The sequence below is a fragment of the Dipteris shenzhenensis genome, chromosome 4 (genome assembly GCF_047967505.1).
Source record: "Dipteris shenzhenensis isolate YYH24624 ecotype China chromosome 4, Dip_SZ_1.0, whole genome shotgun sequence".
Taxonomy (NCBI): Eukaryota; Viridiplantae; Streptophyta; class Polypodiopsida; order Gleicheniales; family Dipteridaceae; genus Dipteris; species Dipteris shenzhenensis.
Window position 1 is genome coordinate 44,566,083 of NC_141599.1, and position 19,681 is coordinate 44,585,763.

Genomic DNA, 19,681 nt, shown 5'->3' on the forward strand with positions numbered 1-19,681 from the left:
AATACAAGCAAACCGGAGGCACTGCACGTGGGGATGCATTGGAGGCAGGAATGAAGCCCAAAATGTTTGAATGGCATGAAAAATAGGGTTGTAGCAGCCCCATTTCCCAGATATCCAATGGTATTGGGCAACGACATGATTTATGCTAAGCTATACAGGCTGTAAGGGAAAAAGTCTAACCCTACACAGCGAAAGAACTTTAAGGAAACCAAACAAATAGATTCACAACTTCATGTAACATTTGTGCACAAGAATACCTCACAAGAACACTTAAGTCATGGACAAATGAGTGAGATCTTACTGAACCACCTTGAAGCTCTATTGCTGAAGATAAGAATTCACTATCTCAAGGAAGACTTGAAGCAACTCCTAACAGAATGCAGTACAGTGGGGTCATTCTGGAGAGCTCCTACAACTCCTTGGAAGACTGAAGGCTAATTCAAAGTGGTAGGAACAGTGTATGATGGGAGAAGACGCTCAGAACTGAACCGAAATCAGCAGCAAAACAGTGCACAGTACTCGAGATCCAGAAGCTGAAATGCTGCAGCTTTACTGCTATGCCATGCTACATAGGCTGGATACACACTGGGAGATGGTTGGCTGACCAATGCCCCCCTTTAAAACACGCTCAAGAGGTCTTGAGAGATTTGGATCTTTGTTGCCTATAATTCTTTAGTTCACAACTGTCTAGGCCATTGTCAGAACCGTGGAGAACTTATTCAAACTGTGTAGGAGGTCAATGTAAGTCTGAATAGACTCGAAGGTGCTGAAGGCTAGTTACTTGATGAGGTCAGCCCCTGGGACCATGAACATCGGACACTGTGCTAGGCCACGTTGAACTTACAAGAATACCACCTCACGGGTGAGGGTGGATTGATCTCCACGGTAGGATGGTGATTGTCAAGCCAGTCGTGGTGAGCTTTAAAAAGGTCCTAAGACAGGCTTTATCAGTAAGCCGTACTTTCTAGAAGTGATCCAAAATACTCCCCTAAATTCATGACGTGTCTGGAATTCTCACATTGACAAGGTATGTGACTGCAATCCGCTGCCGAAGAACAAAAAGGTACCTCAATAAGATTGTTAATATTGTGTTTCAAGTTCTTTGGAAGAACACAAGATGTTAAGAGTAGACAAGAAGCCTCATTAGCCCATCTCAATCAGTCATTAAATATGAAAAACAAAGCACAGGAGAAGCTGGGAGATTTTTTTCCTCGTTATATTTCAGACTTAGGATTCGTACCAGAACAAAGCAACGATATTTCTTTCTTTTTTGGCTGATTATCCCCCCGCTTTCCATCAAAGGTCCTTTCTGAACTGGATGTCTTTGAATTACAGAAGTAATCTGGTGCTCTCGAGTCCAGAGTTGCTTTCGTGCCTTTACTCCACTGTCCCTTTGCAGTCCCCTTCGTTCCTAAACCCTTGCCGGATACAATTTCCGAAGATCCCCAAAAGACATCTGAACCACCTAATAAAAGTTCATGCTGTACTAGCAAACCTCTATTGACCTTGCAGAACTGAAGAATCCCTTTTTCTGTCAGCAACCAGCAGTCAGAAAGATGGAGCTCCTTCAGGGATGGAGGCGGCCTAAAATTCAGCACCCCTGCATCCGTGAGCATTGCCCCTTCAATACTGAGAATTACTAGCTTCTTAAGGAGTGCGAGAAACTGCAGAGAAGAATCTGACAACAGATCACTTCGTAGGTAAAGGCAAGTCAGCTGCCCGAGACATGAAAGTCTGCGACAGCCTTTATCGGAGATCAGTGTGTTCCGCAGATTCAGCGACGTCAAAGCATGTAAATGTTCAATCGGTGTAAAAGATGATAACTTTTTGGATTTTCCAGGTTCGTAATAAAATCCTGCACTCCAACGCACAAACACGTTGACTTCAAAATCCAGAGCTGTCTACGACAAAAGAGCGCAAACATCCCTCACTCCGGAAATTTCACCTTTGATGCTTGTGTAGCTGAGATCAACCTTTTGTAAAGAAGGCATCAGCTCCATGAAACGAAACACAGAATCATCTACCAGGGTACCGCTCAACGACAACTGCTCAAGTTTGGGAACGCAGCCAGCCAAATTCCTTATGCCTTGCGAATCCACCTTTAAACCACTTAAATCAAGCCGTTTCAGCTTGCATCCTATCTCTGCAATTGTCTGCATCGTTAGCTCTGGTGTTGTGGTCCCGCTCAAATCCAAACATTCAAGATTCCTCATGCCACTTAGAACGCTCAAATCTGTCACATTGGACACCGATAAATCAACCACCAAAATGTTACTCGTCCAGGGACCAGCCAATACAGTAGAAGAGTCCGTGATCACAGCTCCCGACAAATGAAGCTCTTGCAACGGTGCCTCAGGCCATTCCCAAGCTTCGAAAATGGACGATAGAGTGCAGTTCGCCATGTTTAGGTGCTTCAAGAATTGCAAAGGCGGGACTTGTGTCACATCTGTCCAAGCCAAGTTAAGATATTCCAAATGAGGGAATCCTTTCAACAGCAGTGCTCCTTCGTCGGAGATTTTACTCCCCCATAGATCCAGACGCTGCAGGTGATTCAAAGCCTGCAGATTTCATTGACAAGCAAGACGTTGATAATAATCCAATTCACATGTTAGTCTCAGTCAAGTTTTATAAAAAAGATCGACTTACAAGGAGAGAAATAAGTACAGAATCAGTGACGGGCAGGCCCCCAACGTCCAGAGACGTGAGAGACCGCAGTGCAGAGAGACAATTTAGTCCTTCCACCGTGACTCCGGTCTCCGATATTTCCAACCTCTTGAGGGTCGTTAAGCACATGAGATGTTCCAATCCTTCGTCGGTAACCTTACCACAACGTGAAAGGTTCAACTCTTCCAAAATTTTCAGCCCTGCTGACAAAATTCGAAGACCTTATTCACTTACAAAGGCCAGACATAAGTACGTCGGCCTATGATTAGAGCTTAGTAGTGTCATTTCGCTTGAAACACCTGCCTTTCAATTGCAAAAGGGCAGAGTTCGAGATGGATCTGCAATCAGCGGCGTCAAGAACCCGTAAAGAGAGAAAATCGCCGAAGTAAGCAGTCCACTCAGCGTCCACGGCGGCTTCTCCAGAGACATGCACTTCTTCAACGCTGTACTGAAAGAGCCTAAAGGGAGAAAAGTCGAAGGGAAAGTCAGAAATGACGGAAGAGTGCGGCGATGCAAAAGAAATACTGATGATTGCGGAGGAGGAAGCAGAGAAAGGAGGGGAAAGCGTACTCGAGAAGGGGAGGGGAGAGGAGACGAGAGTGGAGGAGGCGATGGAAGAGGTGGTGAGCCAAGGGGGGGGGGAGGCGATGGAGGGTACGTTTCTGTCGACGCCAAGAGTGGACGCTGTGGATATTGCGGCAAGCGGAATCGATACACATGAGAGCAAGGTTACCAAGGTCGTGGTAGTGATTGGAGAGTTCCATGGAAGCTGAAGGAGGTTGTTTGGAAGCTTGGCTATGGAGGCTCCAAATGCAGAGGAGGAGGAGGAAGCTAATTGGATATGAAGAGTAGCACATACAAATTATAGAGTAGTGTTACCACAAGCCTTGCTTGATCAACACACTTCACATCTTGGTGTTCTCTCTCTGATGCCTCCTCTCTCTCATGCAAACTCACTCCACATTCAGATGAGGTCACATGACGGAGTTACTAGAGATTCTGCCCACCGGATTACATTTGCCCATATCTCCGGCCAGACCCAGCAAGCTTCCGGCAGACTTCGCTTGCATTTGCCCCTGACGTAACTCTAGCAAGGTCCAACAAGCTTCCTGCAAACTTAGCTTGCATGTGCCCCTACTTTCGATAATTCCTGCCTTCACAGATTGCAATCGGAAACCTCTCTCATGTGCCCAATCTATCTCTCACCCTGGCCGCCGTTAAGGTGGCTTGCATCGAAAGTGCAACCGCTCCTTGACGGTGCCTATCCCACTACACAGGCATGTAGCTCAAGGCTCCCAATGGATACCTGATCAAAAGGCTTCTACCCGACTCCCAGCTCCCAACGAATAACTAATCAAAAGGCTTCTACCCGATTCCCAACCCGCTCTACGAAGAACCCTCCACCTCTTTATAAACAGAGGCTGGCCGGCCCCAGGCTCCCTCATTGCCTTCCTCATTTTCTTCCACTACTTTCTTCCACTCCATCTTTGCTTTCTTCCGTTCCATGGTTGGCCGTTCATTATCACACAGGATCCTTGCTTCAGTGTTGATCACTCAATCCTTTTGCTCCGTCTTCCATCGCTCCGAATAATTTTATCATTGCAACTAGGGTGAAAGCATGGATAGGTGGTTTAAAAAGTAGTGTCATATTGACATTCCTTTGTCATGTGCTAACAAGTAGTAAGGACGTGCTAGTAAGAGAGAATGGAAGGTAGTAACGTGCAAGTAATAAGAATGAGTAGTGGTGAAAATAATGAGTACTAGTCAAAAAAGAGTGGGGAACCATTATTTCTGTTTCCTTGTTGCACGTTGTGCAACGATCATGGGTCTGTGTGTGTGTGTGTCCGCGTGCGCGCGCTCATACTACACATTGTGGTGCAAGAACAGAACTTGTTTTCCAAGCTTCCCGGCCTCTTCAACTCGGTCATCAACCTCCTTCAGCTTTCGTGCTTCCTTCAGCTCGACCGTCAGCTTTCCCACCTTCAGCTTCCTCGACTCCTTCCACTCTTCAACTATGTCGTCAGCTTCCTTTAGCTTCCCCACCTTCAGCTTTCCTGCCTTCTTGCTCTTCCTATACTTTCTTGTCTTCTCTACCTCCTCCCTCAGATCGAATCCATCACCCTCATTCTTTGTATCTCTTTGCGACACATACAAAAAGTGCGCTTCCCTCCACTTATCTGCTTGCATGTTTTTTGGTTGAAGGAACTTGCAAAGTATGGATGGTCATGCAATGGTAGAAGATCAAATTTTGAATGGCCATGCAATGGGAGAAGATTAATTTTTACACAATGTAGTACCGCAAGCAAATGGAGGCATGGTTGTTCTTGGTCGGCAAGGAACTGAGTTTATCAGGAAATATTGTGCTTCAAAGCAAAAGGAACATCGACAAAAAGTGAAGGAAGAGAATAAGTCCATTGATGAGAAGGAAAGAAATAAGATTTGTAGAACTGTGGCTAACTCCTGGTACGAGCAAACGAAGGGCCTCGACAAAGATACTCGCAAGCAAGTATTTCTACAATTCCTCCTCCATCCCAGTTTCAGGGATGTTGGACCTAAAGAAATGGGTTGTAATCGAGATGTGCTAGCCAACATTTGCAATACTTTGACATAAGTCAAAGTGCCCTGATCAAACTATGAACTTTTCTTGAAGAGATGGCCAACATTCGCAACACTTTAACATAAGTCAAAGTGCCCCAATCAAACTATGAACTTTTCTTGAAGAGGTCATCTCAAATGATGGTACTTAATGGTAATGGTATCAATGGAGAAGGTGGCAAAAACAAACGTGTCAGCTTGTCAAAGGTAGCAAAGGTTCTGGGTCTCCATAAGAGAAACCTTTGTGCAGCCAATGCTCGCCTATAATTAGAAGGGGATGGAGTCTTGCCCCTGCAAACATGCCATAGACAGCAACCTATAAGTACCATCATCACACAGGAGGTTAAAGAACTTGTTTTTGAATTTTGGACACTGGAGACTCGAGTTTCCCCCAACAAAAAAGATGTTTGTTGCAAGAGGATGGGGAGATGTTCTTTTGTAAAGCATCCCATACATTTGCTTGGTGAGCCTCAGGTTCATACTGTACTTTTATTCAAGCAAAATAATGCAATCCTACAGCATCTTCAGACACTCTGAAGCACTTTCAGGTGGTATTTTTAATAGCTTTGAAGCACTTTCAAGTGGTCTTGAAGAACTATTAAGTGGTCCTACACCAGTATTAAGTCATTCTGCAGTACTATTAAATAGCCTAAACTAGTACTAGGTGGTCCAGAAGCACTACTTAGTGCTTTTAAGTGGTCCAGAAGTAGTCCTAAGTGCTTCTATGTGATGCAAAGAGGTACTATTGACTGGTTTATAAGCACTTCTTAGGGGTCCTAAAGGACTTATAAATGGTTCTTAAGTACTTCTTAGTGGTCCATAAGTTATATTAAGTGGTTCTGCAATATTATTAAATGGTGCTTAAGTACTGCTAAGTGGTAGATTTTCAGGACCAATTAGTTTTTTAATACCTATGAACCACTTTCAGTGATACTTTTAATAGCTCTGCAGCTCTTTTAGGTAGACTTTCAAGAGATAAAAGTTATGCAATGTTTGTTAATGTGTTTGTCAATATGGCCCTTGAGGGGTCCCCTTTAGGGGCAGGGGCCATATTGGCAAACACATGATAAATCCTTGTCAATGTGTTTGTCAATATGGCCCCTATGCAATGTTTGTTGAAGTGTTTGTCAATATGGCCCTTGAGGGGTCCCCTTTAGGAGCAGGGGCCATATTGGCAAACACATGATAAATCCTTGTCAATGTGTTTGTCAATATGGCCCTTGCTCCTAAAGGGGACCCCTCAAGGGCCATATTGACAAACCACTTATAAGTGCTTAAGAACTTCCACTAATTTTAAAGTGATACTGAAGTACTTCCAAATACTTTAGTACCACTTGGAAGAACTTCAATGTCACTTGGAAATACTTAGAGCTAGTGCACGTGGAGCACTTGGAGCGCATCCAAAGCGCGTCCAGTCTTGGCCACGCGCCGAAATTCGATTGGCGCACCGATGCCCGCAGGTGCGAGCAAATGCACCCCGAAATTCTAGGGTGCCAAAAGGGGCACCCATGAGTGATTGATCATGACTGGCAATAGCCAATTCAAGGGCAGCCATCGACTGCCACCCGCCGGTTTGCTTGCAAGGATTTATCATGTGTTTGCCAATATGGCCCCTGCCCCTAAAGGGGACCCCTCAAGGGTCATATTGACAAACCACTTATAAGTGCTTAAGAACTTCCACTAATTTTAAAGTGATACTGAAGTACTTCCAAATACTTTAGTACCACTTGGAAGAACTTCAATGTCACTTGGAAATACTTAGAGCTAGTGCACATGGAGCACTTGGAGCGCATCCAAAGCGCATCTAGTCTTGGCCACGCGGCAAAATTTGATTAGTGCACCGATGCCTCCAGGTGCGAGCAAACGCACCCTGAAATTATAGGGTGCCAAAAGGGGCACCCATGAGCGATTGGTCGTGACTAGCAACAGCCACTTCACGGGCGGCCATCGACTGCCACCCGTCGGTTTGCTTGCAAGCATGGCACCACGTGGCCGCCATGCAGAGGGTTTGGTGGGAGAGCACATTTGCTCTCCACCTACCCATCATCGTCTCTCCCAACTTCTCTTGGGGAGTTCAATGGAACTCCCCTTTTGCTGCTCAATGGAGCTGTGCCCTGACCTCCCCCTCTCTGCTCTTCTCTCCTGGGGCTCCTCGCCTCTGTCTCACCTCCCTCACTCCCTCCCGGCTCTCGACGCTCTCTCTCCATTCCTACCCTCTTCCTACCTCCTTGTACCTCCCTCCTTGCCTCACCTGTCCCTCTCCCTACTGTTTTCATGTCCCTCCCTCTCCCTATTGCTTTCCTACCCCTCTCGAGTCGCCTCACCTCTCTTGTTGTTGCTCCTTGCCAAGTCGTCCCATGCAAGCCCCGTCCTACTTCATAGGTCGTCACCTCACCGGCTCCTGTGCAGCCATGCCGACGATAGCGAAGATTGCTTGCAACACACCTCCCATCAATGGAGCTCCATTGTTTGTAGCTGCTTCAAGCATTGAAGATCATGGCGTCGTGGTGTTTCATCATCATCCCCGGTGGAGTTTCTATAGATTCGTCATGCTGCTGCTATGTTTCGACCATTTGCTCTGCGTTCCTCAGCAACCTGGTCTTTCTTTTCTCTTTGATATGTCTCGTTTTAGAGCTCTTGATTTGAATGAGGCTTTTGACGGTACCGACCTGGACATCGAGTTTATGCCCTCTTCTCATCTGGATGATATGTTGTCTCATGGCAGTCACATGTATCTGGATGCTGTCTCGCTGCGGTTGCACGTATCTAGATGTCTTGTCTTCTCCAACCTATGGCAAGTGGGTGGCCGATCTGCCCACTATGGTGTTTGAATCCCACCCTCGTTTGTGGCAAGGGGGTCGGTTGTGCACCTTGCTACCCCTCTGTCGTTCGATGGCCCACCCCTATCTGTGGACGTCATAGTGACTGCAAGAGGCTCTGCTCCCAACTTTGGAATAAAGATGGACGAAGCTGCTGCGAAGGAACCGTCAATGAAGACCTCTGTGAAGCGGGCTAGCAAGAAGAAGAGGGTACCTCTGTTCTTTTTTGCGACCTGTCTTTTCTTTCGACTGAATAGTGTTTAATCATCCCATGTGATAGCTCGAACTTTCTATGGTGGTTTTGCACTAGCAAAAACTCAGTTTTGAGTTTTGGGGCCTTCGAATGGCCATTTTTGGGCCTGGTGTCTAGTTTTGTAGTTGGGTGTCAAGTTTTAGTGTGGAATGGCCATTTTTGGGTAAACAGCATAAAAGTTATGTCTATGATTCATTTTCTTTCTTTGTCACATGACCGGCAGTTTATGCAGCAATGTCTACTATTTCTATAATTATGGAGAGAGAGGGGGAGAGAGAGAGAGAGAGAGAGAGAGAGAGAGAGAGAGAGAGAGAGAGAGAGAGAGAGAAGGAGGGAGGGAGGGGGAGAGAGAGAGAGAGAGAGAGAGACTTCTGAGTGCTGAGTGCGTCTGTGCTTAAATAAAACACAGCTTCAAGTTGTTGGGATAAAGCAACTCTTTGCATCTTTAAGTGCCCTAAGCTTTTCAATCACTTTGTTTGACTGATGGCAACTTCATTTTCATTAGACCAGCGTTAATGTTTGCAAAGTGGGCAAGCTTCTAAACATTGATTTTGGTCTTAAACTCTGAGATAAAGTTGTGATAATTGGCTAATGGGTCGCTTGCTATGTTTTTTTGGCCACCTCCCTCATTACTACTTTCTTGCCCCCACATTATGTAGGGTTCTCAGGCCCCTAAAGTCGTCGTAGTGCCCCTGGTGCACCCTCTTGCTCACCGGCTCCTATTGATTCTTCTACTGCAACAGCAGACGAGGTGCTAGGTGAGGATCCAAGTAGCATTGCTCTTCTTGACTCGCTAGACGATAGTCCCCTTGATGCCCCCAATGTTGCGAATGTCTTCTGGTCTATGAAGAAACATAAAGCTAAGAAAACCCTTGACCAACTCCTAGACAAGGGTTCCTTGATGGTGTCCATCAAGAAAAAGGAAGTGAATTGTGTGATGGCAACTTCATTTTCATTAGACCAGCGTTAATCAATGTTTGCAAAGTGGGCAAGCTTCTAAACATTTATTTTGGTCTTAAACTCTGAGATAAAGTTGTGATAATTGGCTAATGGGTCGCTTGCTATGTTTTTTTGGCCACCTCCCTCGTTACTACTTTCTTGCCCCCACATTATGTAGGGTTCTCAAACCCCTAAAGCCGTCGTAGTGCCCCTGTTGTGCCCTCTTGATCACCGGCTCCTATTGATTCTTCTACTGCAATAGTAGACGAGGTGCTAGGTGAGGATCCAAGTAGCATTGCTCTTCTTGACTCGCTAGACGACAGTCCCCTTGATGCCCCCAATGTTGCGAATGTCTTCTGGTCTATGAAGAAACATAAAGCTAAGAAAACCCTTGACCAACTCCTGGACAAGGGTTCCTTGATGGTGTCCATCAAGAAAAAGGAAGTGAATTGTGTCAAAGCTATGTGAGAAAGAGTTTGTTTTTAAGACTGGCCCACAGTGCTTATATCGGTGGAATCGAATATGGGGTGCCTTCAAGGGCATCAAAGACTACGAAATGCATATTCCATCGAGCAAGAGTTCTTATTGGAATATGGGGTAGCACGAGAGGCAAGCTACAAGGCTACCGCAAAATGAGGACAAGCAGTTGTACATGAAGATGGTTGGAGCGTTTGGAGATGAGAGGATCATTGACCCAAGCGACATCCTCATCGATTCCTCAACAAGTGACTTAGGTAGGTTTTCAATCATTTTGTATTCTTTAATCCTTTGCTATCCCTGCACTTATGATAATGTTGGATTTGCAGAAAGTTCTGAGTAGCCTCACAATGAAGGTTCAACCTTTTCCCCCCCTCCCAAGAGTGAAACAGACGATGAAGACCCATTGAAGACAGGTGGCCATAAAAGGAAATGTCTGGGAAGGGTTTCTATAGTGAAGAAAGAGTTTGAGGACACTACGAAGCAATTAATCAGCTTCTTCAAAGATGTGGAAACCTCTCGATCCAAGGAGCAACATGATTTGAGCGAGAAGGCATTGTTGGTGTAGCAAGACCTCATTAGGGAGGAGTTTGAGGAAGGAGTTCTAGTGGCCTGATAGTGCCTTGAAGCAAAGAGAGAGCAATCAGGCGCTCTTCCAAATAGCAGGTGCAATCGAGAACTTCTCCCGCTTACTTCATGTCAAAGCCGAAGATGTGTAGGCGTTTATGTAAAATAGCTTCTCCAATAGTTATGTAATGTAGGTTTTCGTTGGTCCTAGTTACCACCTACATCTATGTACCAAGCTGTAGATTTTCCTGGCCTTGTTGCCTATTTTGGGCTACTGTAATTTTGGATATTCAGCACTTTTTCTCGTTGGTCTATTTATGGGTGCTTCAACTATATAATATCTCACTAGTAATATATGTAATTCGGCTTTTAGACTATATGGATTCCTGGGTTTTGAAGGGGGTTTCTTGCAGTTTATCTTATTGTGCTAAAAGTTGTAATTTGATTTAAAGTGCATAAGTTATAGCTAGGCAGTTTTTAAATTTATATTTTTTGGTTTTTTAATTAAAACAGTTTCAGAAACTGTTATACTTTCGAAATTATCATTATCTTATTGTTGTAATTTCAGAAATTAAAAGCTTCTGAAAGTATATCTTAGGTATATCTTTTGGCTTTTTTTATTAAAACAGTTTCAAACATCATCTTACTTTCAAAATTATCTTACTGTTTTAATTTTAGAAATTAAAATTCTCTAAAATAATATCATTTGGCTTTTAATTTAAAACAATTTCAGAAATTAAAACAACTTATCTGACTGTGGCGTACCTTTCAATTTCTCAATTAATTTTAAATGTAATTCATGGACATTGCATTGGTTGATTTAAAATCTCCCATTTGAATCCTAGACTTATTCATTGCTTTTGATTTAGAACAAATATATATGAGATAGCATGTAATGGTAATACTTTTAGGCTGACCTCTCTTACCTTTGAAGAAACTCAACTTCAAAGGCATCTTATAGACAATGCATTAGAAGATGTTTTGGTGAATTAGGAACTTTCACTTGTGATGCTTATTAGAAGCATGTTTGGGCAGTTGCAAGTGAATTAATAAAAGTTTCCTTCTAAGTGAATTAGTAAAATTTTCCTACAAGCTTTTATATTATACATGTATGTGCAAAATTACTAGACTTCATGTGATAGATTTTATTGCATTTGCAAACAACCAAGGTAATGATAACATGCATTATATTGAAATGCAAGTGTGTAAATACAAGAACTAGTTTGAACCTATGAAAATATAAAGTGCAATGCCTTCGATATAACTTTTAAGGATCTTTTAATTTTTCTATTTTAGAAGGGATGCATGTGCAGGCTCACAATGTTGTAGACAAAGTATTATGCATCATCTTTCACAAGTTATGTTAAAGGCCACTAGCCTAGAGTTACCTTATTAATATATTATATGTACACTTCTCTTATATCATGCAAAAGATAAATAATGTGGATGCTTCACTGAAGCTATATTACATTAAGGGTAGAAAAAATGATTTCAAACTTAATGAATACTATAGCTTACATAATGAGATCATATGTGGCCATTCAAATAAGTTACATTTCATTATGCATAGATCATAAAAAGAGCTAGTGCACATGCTCCCATTAGGATCATAAAAATAGATATGTGTGCACAATAGTTATCATGTGATCATTATCTCATACATTGTGATCCCCTTAGACTAGTCATTTGTGAGAAGGTGATGGCTTCCTCTAGCGACGGCGGCCCTAGCAATGGCGGCTCAGATAAGGTGGTTTCTTGATCTTCTCCTCCTGAAGCTCTCACATCTCATCCCCCCAGTCCCCATCCCATCAGTCTTGTGGAGTCTTATCAGATAGACATCAGCAGTGCCTCGAATACCATCATGCAAGATGTAGCTCATGATAAGCACGATACCCCTCGTCCCCCCTTCACCCTTAAACCTAGATGAAAACAACATTCTTCAACTCAAACAAGGTGGCAGAGAGACAGACGCCTTAGCGTAAGCTTCTCTCCGAGTTCAAAACCTCTCCGACTAGTAATTTTTTCAGTAATAGCTAGAGCAAAGACAAACCTCTCTTCGTCTCCTTCGTTGCAAAGGATCCTCGTCCCAATGGAGCCCCCAAGTCCGCAGTGCACTAGGTCTCCCGAAAGGGAACCCCATGCCAGAGCTGCCGAAGAGCACCTATGTTGCTGCTATCAGTGGAGGAGGGAGAAGCCTTTTCAAGTCTTCACCGATGCTGAGATAGTCAGCCTGGGAGCAGCTCTCACTATGAGCCAAGAGAATCTTCAGTGGCACCCTGCCCTCCTTTGCCTGTAAAACCCGTGAAGCTCTCTACCGCCTCTGATCCAAATGCTACAAAGGCTGCAGAGCCTCTCAAAGGTAAGCTTCCAATAGTCAAAGTACACAATGGACTACTTAATGAAACGATGAAATAGCTTTGTTCATGTGCTGTCGTAAGATATATTCACGGCCCCAAGCCACCTGCACTTTTCTTGTAAGGATGGGTCCATAATTTCTGGTCGCGTAAAGGTCTAGTTGTCACAACCATTCGCTTCCTTAGAAATGGGTATATCATCTTCATATTTGAACAGTCAGAGATGGCGACAAAAGTAGTTCAAAAAGGAACGCGGATTATTAGAAATTAGCCTTTGTCAGCTCTAGGAGCCCTCCTTTAGCCCCGATTCCCCACCTTTGCGCACTGCTTGGCCAGTTCCTCGGTGTGGAAACAAAGAAGTTTATAAGCCCTCAAGGTAACCCTCAAGCCTGTGGACCTCTCCTCTGACCCTCCTAGTGCCATTCGTATCCTCGACGGGGACGGAGCTGAGTTGATCCAAAAAGTGTTCTTCAAGAACATTCCTAACTCCTGCTTCCTCTGTGGTATGGGAGGTCACTTTATCAAGGATAGTCCATCCAGAAATAACCGGAAAAAAGAAAAACCGGACACGTCCCAATAGAACCCTTAGGAAACCAAGGACACACAGACCCCTTCTAAGCATCCAGTCCCTTCCCCTGCAATGGAACGAAAGGAGGTTCAGAGCAAAGTAACCTTTGAGAACCCAAGGGGGGAGAAAGAGTTACTGCAAGGGAAGAACAGATGGAAGACAATTCTAGTGAGGAAGAATTTGTGATCGCCACCCAACATTTTGAGGCACAATTGGAGCGTGCAGAACACGAGTCAATTGATAAAGAGGGTCCTCCCTTCACAGTTGTCAAAGGCAAAAAATCAACCAGATTAGGGTAGGCAAAGGCACAAGCTGATGAGGTAAACGATAGAGGAAAGGAACTCAGTTCAATTGAAAGGGAGAAAAGAAGGATGTCGAGAGGTTTTGCTCTTTCTCCCCAGAACAGTCCAGTAAGCTTCAAGAAGAAGAGAAACAAAAACTCTCCTCAATGATGCAAGACAACTTCTCCTTCCTTAGCATCAATGTTCAGGGCTTAATAAATGACCTCAAGCCCACCATCCTTAAAAGGTGGCTAAAAACGTCATGTCTTAGACCCGATTTCTTAGCACTTCAAGAGGTCAAAGTTTCTGGGGATAATCTACATTGGTAGCTCAGCCAAATTGACAACAAAAGATAGTGGTTTTGTACCAACCATGAAGAAGGGAGAGGTGGAGCCATCTTAGGGGTAGCTGGTCACCTTGTTGAGGTAGTCACGCGCCCACTACGCCTTTTTGAGTCTGCTGAGATTGGTGTTGACTTTTCCCACTCTCAACTTCGGTGTCATATATTCTCCATTTATGCCCCTAATGCCACGAGGGAGCGAGCTCTTCTTTGGGAGGGAAAGATTCTTCAAAATAACGCTATTTTACTAGGTGATTTTAACATGGTAAAGTCCCGCAGGGATAGATGAAATGACATAGGTAACACACTAGGAGGCATGGAACTTTCTTTTTGGACTGCCCTAAAAGATTCTGCAGTTCTCATTGACATCTCTGAAGACACCTCCTTCACCTAGACTAACAATCAATTGGGCCCTCTCCACAGGAAAGCAAGGATAGATAGGATGTATTGCTCAAGTGACATTGTTGATTCAGCCTTGTGTACCAAGAGCTTAGCCCTTGCTTCACTTCCCTTCTCGGACCACAAACCAATTCTAATTACTCTAGACAAAAGTCAGGGAAAGAGAAGAAAGTCATGGTTCAAGGCTAACCCTTTCTTCTTTCGTTTACCCTATGTCCAATAAGAGGTAGCTAGGATATGGGAAAAAGCTTTTGATGGCACAGCCACTATAACTGAAAAGTGGGTTAGGGCTACAGAAAGAACGGGTACCTTAAGTCTATCAAGAAGCGAGCAAAAATCACTAGAGCTGCTAGACGAGCAAAAATTGAAGATCAAATCAAACTTCTAGAGGAGGACAAAACAACTCAGGGACAGGAAAGACTCAAAGCCTTTAGAGACAGAGCCTAGATAGAAGCCACCATCGAGTAGCGCAATCCAAAGTTTACACAAGAGAATGGTGGGCAGGGAAAGGTGACAGGACAAATGATGAAATGTTTAGAAGCCTTAGGAAAAAGTAGGCCTAGTAATTGATAGATACTTTGTTACACAAAGGCCGACTAATCTAGGATCCGAAAGAGATTGGTCAGACTGTGGCGGAGCACTTCCAGAGGATTCTTGGGGAACCTGGAACCCTTTCCACGGATAAACTCAGAGCAAGAGAAAAATGTCAGTTGGCTAGGAGGAGCACTATCCAAAGATTTGATTCCATATTTTTAGACAAGGAACTCTCCCTTGAAGAGTTAAAATGTGCAGCCACTACCATGGGAAGGGGGAAAACTTTTGGTGAAGATGGACTTTGAATCGAATTTTACCAAGTTTTTTGGGACACTGTGGGCCTGCACCTTCTCCTCCTTTGGCAAGAGTCTAAATCAAAAGGATTCCTTGACTCACGGATAAACACAAGTATGATTAAATTGATCCCCAAAGGGGGCCCCAAGGAAGTTCTTAAGAATTGGAGACCTCTCACCATGCTCAAAATTTTTGCTAAAGCTCTAGCCATCAGGCTTAAATTCAAAATAAAAGACTAGATAAGGGAAGAGCAAAAAGGTTTCATCCAAGATAGACACATCTTAGAGGCCATTTTAAACCTCTAGGAAGGACAGGAGCATGCAGATGAGACAAACCCCACGATATTTGTTTTTTTAAAATAGAATTTGATAAAGCCTACGACAGAATGGAGTGGGATTTGTTTTGTCCTCCCTTCAAGACATGGGAGCAGGTTCTAGTTTTATCTCATCCATTGATACTCTGTTGAACAGAAGGTGGAAGTTAATGGATCAATCTCCTCCTCGTTTATGCTTAAAAGGTCTATTAGACACAATTGCCCTTTAGCGCCTCTCCTCTTCGCCATTGCGGCAGATGTTCTTGGTTGGCTCATCAAGGAGGAAGAAGACACTGGGAACATTAGAGGTATCCAAGTGGGAAACGGAGTACAAATAGTGTACCAGCAATTTGCAAATGAACACGAACCTTACACCAAGCAATGACATCAAATCAATTGAGGGCGTTCTTAGGTGTTTGGACACTTTTTGCACAGCATCGAGATCTAAAATTAATCATGAGAAAATAGGAGTCTTTGGAACCAGGGTGGCTCCTCCCCAAATTCTCATAGAAAAAGGATGTAAGATTCTCAAGGAGGGTGAGATCTTTTATCTCCTTGGGATTCCAATGGATTTCAGATGCACAAACAAAGACAGATGGGATTGGGTAATTGATAAGATCAGGGACAAAATCAACAGATGGCAAGGGCTACAACCTTCACTAGCCAGGAGAAAGTTCGTGCTAAACCACTACATTTACCCATCCATACTGTATTTTATAGCTTGTTGGTTCCCAACGAGAAAACAGTTTGACCAACTCAACAGATTGTTCCCAACCTTCTTGTGGGGGGGCTCCTTAGAGCATTTTAGAAGCTCCAACGTTAGATGGAATTTTTGTACTCTGCCAAAGATAGAAGGGGGTCTAGGAGTGGTGGATGTCAAAAAATCATCATGAAGATTTATGGCTCCGTGGGATTCTAAAAGCCTATCAAAATCTTGAATCAGTTTGGGCTTCCCTGCTTTTGAAAAATGTGAGGAAAGTCAAACCTAATCGATGTAGGCACTGGAAAGAGATTCCTCTAGGATCCCTCCTCTTCGGGTAAGAAAGGTGTTTCATGAAAGGGTCAGAGCTACGGAAAGGAATGTGGAGAGCCTGAGAAAGTATGCAATCTTTTTTTAAATGGAAGGGTTTTACAAGGAAAACATGCACCTTCTGCAGTCAAGACTCAATCTTCTCGGTTCTGTTTAGCGCTCAACCGCTAAGAGAGGACCAGCTTAAAGCAGCTCTCAGACTAAGCAAGAGTGGGGTCAAAGTCTAGGGAGATCTCTGGGACCGTGTTTAAGGTAAGTGGCACAACAATAATTTCCTCCTGGTATCATACAGACTAACCAAATTTGATCTTCTTCTCGTAAAGGAATGGTAGGATCTTTGGACCAGAGAAAACCTCCCCTGGCTAGGAGGTCGACTACCTCCCTCTACGAGAGAATTTAGGTGGGCGGGTCAACAAAATCTTTCACCGGTCCCAATCTTCAATGATGGATAGGAGGATATGATAGCTAGACTCAATAAAACATGGTAGAGGAGAGACGATACTAACAATTAGTCTCTCAAATTCTCCAAAGTCTGGGATAGAGAGATTTCTAAGAAGCAATCGTGCCTTCTTTGGCTCATGCTACACTAAGGAATCTGCACCGCAGTCCTTGAGCCCAAAAAGTCGGTCATGGGAATGGCTAGTGTAAACATTGCAATAGAGCCTCTTAGCTACTCGGTCATACTGCTCGGAGACTCTCCTAACAAGGGTCTGCAAAATTGGAATGTCATTAGAGCTGCATCACTTTGATCGATTTGTCTTCAGAGATGCAATAAACTGTTTAATAATGTTCTAATGGATACTAAAAGTGTTTTTAAATCATTATGTCTGACCACAAGAACGAAGAGCTAATGTCAAGAAACTCGGCCTTCTACACACCCAAACCCAAGACCACTTCAAGGTTGAAGAGAGACTTGCAAATGAAGAATTCACATTGTTGGACCAAGCCAAGGCACTAGCAGAACTGGTGGAAGCCGAAAAAGAAGAGATTTTGCGGAGCAATTATGCCCCAGCCCCCTCTGTCTTGCTGACTCCTACTCCCCCCCTCCTTAGCTCCTCTTACATCATCACCTCCTTCTTCCGTTGGCCCAAAAGTCACTGCAACAATAGTGGATCAGATAAGTTCTCCTCCTGTGCGTCCCTTCAAGAGGCCAATCTTGCATGCAGATCCTTCCAACGTCTCATACAAGGTTCGTCGAGAAGCACTTACTGTGCAAAGAATTTAGGGAAAGAATGTGTCACCCCATCGCCTCTCTGCAGCTCTTGTTGCTGCTCCTATAGCTCCTAATGCCTCTCTGTCAGTTCCCATTGAAGTCAAAGAAGAACTAGCCTAGATGTGTATCTTATGAGGAAAACTTCCCGGACCAGATCATGTTCTTTTACCTTCCTGAGGTCTACATGTTTGCAATCACGTTTCCTTGCATTGATAGTATGTATGATGCCTATCAAAGAAAGTTTTTTTGTTGATAACGCACAGTTGTATATAATCTTTCTGATAAATTATAATATAACCCTCATTTTTGGAAAAAAAAAAGTTATCATGTTGGCTAATATTTATCATGTGTGGGGTTGATTCTCCATTATGTGCTCCATAATTCAAGTGTTGATAAAAACTATTTCATGTTAAAGTGTCTCTCAACCTATGTACATGATTATAGCAAACATGAGTATGAGAACAAATAACTTTAATCCGAGTCTTAGACTATGAAGATGTTGATAAGCATAGTAAAAAAAAGCAAGTCTAACTTCAAGGAATCGACCCTAAAGGTGTGAGAATTTGGTCTCATAGCCTTAGAGATCTTGATCTTGTGAACAAAGAGAGAAGAATAAATGATTATCTTGCCTACACTATAAAGGGCTTTGCATCTACCTAGGTATTCTACATTCAAATTTCAACTAAAGTGTCTCTTAAACTTCCAAATATGGCTCTATCTATTAGATAAGATCAAGGTGTTTGTGTGCACCTCCAACATTGGCTTAGAATTTCTTTGATCCATCTTCAAGATGCTCACTATGCAAGAAAGCTTTTAAATAGTCCTTACTATGATTGCATTACATGACTTGGAATTCTCTTGTGGTTTTTGAACACATACTTATTCATCACCTTCAAAGATGAATTTCTCAAATCTTTTCCTTAGTGGCTCTTGACCCGCGACCTTCAAATCCAACTTGGCATTCAATACCTACATCTACGAGCTAAGGTATTGCAAGAGCCATTTAGGAAGCTTCTTATGGGTTTGGCTTGAAATTTCAAGCAACGGCAAAAATTCACACAAAATATGACATAACAACAAGAACACTACAATCTCAATGGCTTAGAGAGGACAAACGATGTCCTTGGCAGGGATCCATGGATCATTATGTATTATGTTGGCTATCAAGTCTTTGCATCAACATAGATTGGGGTTGACATAGGTAAAGGCAATGCGACGAGACAATAGAGTGACTAGATAATGAAAGCACCTTTTCAAGGTGGCAATAGGCTCCCTAAAATTGACCCTCTTGTAGGTTCACCAAAATCATGACTTTCCCTTGTTTAAAGGAGCTACACCTACAAGGGGGTGTAAAAATAAATCATTCACAAGTCGCGATCTCTCTAAATTGAAATTAGACTTATAATTTTATGCATTCCTCAATGCACCTACATTAATTGTAAAAAATCCATATAAAAATTTAATTTAGAGCTTGTAATCTCAAGTCGAGACTCTCTTAATATTGGGGCTCATGATTACATAAGTGATCATTATAACCACCATGACATTGTGAGTCAATGAGGGGGGTATTGATGTTTTATTGAAACTTGATCAAAAGTCTCAAACTTGAACATGGATCAAAAGATTTAAAGTTCACACGTGAACACATGGAATTTCTTGGTTTTCAAAGGATCGATTATTAGAGAAGGCCATTGCAACATTCAATTGACATCTCTCTACTCTAAATTTTCAAAAATAGTTACTATTTCTTTACGACTATGGAGCTCTATTTTTATGGGTGTACAATATTTATTTTATTTTAGGAACTGGTTCTTTCATAAAAAGAACTAGATAAAGAAGTGTGAATAAGGAAGATATGTTTGAAAATAGATTCATGTTCAAGAGGATTAAACTAAAACACATTCATAGCTAAACTTACAATAATTTTTTTGAAGAGAGAATGGAAGTATTCGAGACTTGTAAAGGTTTCCATGCATTGCAATGGTTTGAAGTTAGTTGCAAAAGCAAAACATGTGCTAGTTGTCTATAACCGTCTGCCCAT

At 43.0% G+C, this 19,681-nt stretch overlaps 2 protein-coding genes across 3 annotated transcripts in view; one reads left to right on the forward strand and one right to left on the reverse strand.

Moving 5' to 3' along the window:
- LOC147902929 (uncharacterized) overlaps positions 1–3,482 on the reverse strand; it is a 38,458-nt gene extending 34,976 nt beyond the window's left edge. The window contains exons 1-5 of one of the 2 annotated variants that reach the window (XM_087374268.1): positions 3,235–3,482; positions 2,968–3,122; positions 2,665–2,864; positions 1,946–2,558; positions 1,241–1,855 (exon numbers count right to left, since the gene is read on the reverse strand). In XM_087374268.1, the coding sequence (XP_087230394.1) occupies positions 1,241–1,855; positions 1,946–2,558; positions 2,665–2,864; positions 2,968–3,122; positions 3,235–3,428 (1,777 nt within the window). In that variant the 5' untranslated portion in view covers positions 3,429–3,482. Of the gene's footprint in view, positions 1–1,240; positions 1,856–1,945; positions 2,559–2,646; positions 2,865–2,967; positions 3,123–3,234 lie in introns of both variants that reach the window. The other variant, XM_087374267.1, reaches the window with a different exon arrangement.
- A 5,232-nt stretch (positions 3,483–8,714) lies between these two features.
- On the forward strand, positions 8,715–10,636 carry LOC147902930 (uncharacterized). Its single transcript, XM_087373647.1, has 2 exons — positions 8,715–10,004; positions 10,104–10,636. The coding sequence occupies exons 1-2, from the start codon at positions 9,923–9,925 to the stop codon at positions 10,313–10,315; spliced, it is 294 nt and encodes a 97-aa protein (XP_087229773.1). The 5' UTR covers positions 8,715–9,922; the 3' UTR covers positions 10,316–10,636.
- Positions 10,637–19,681: the final 9,045 nt, after the last annotated feature.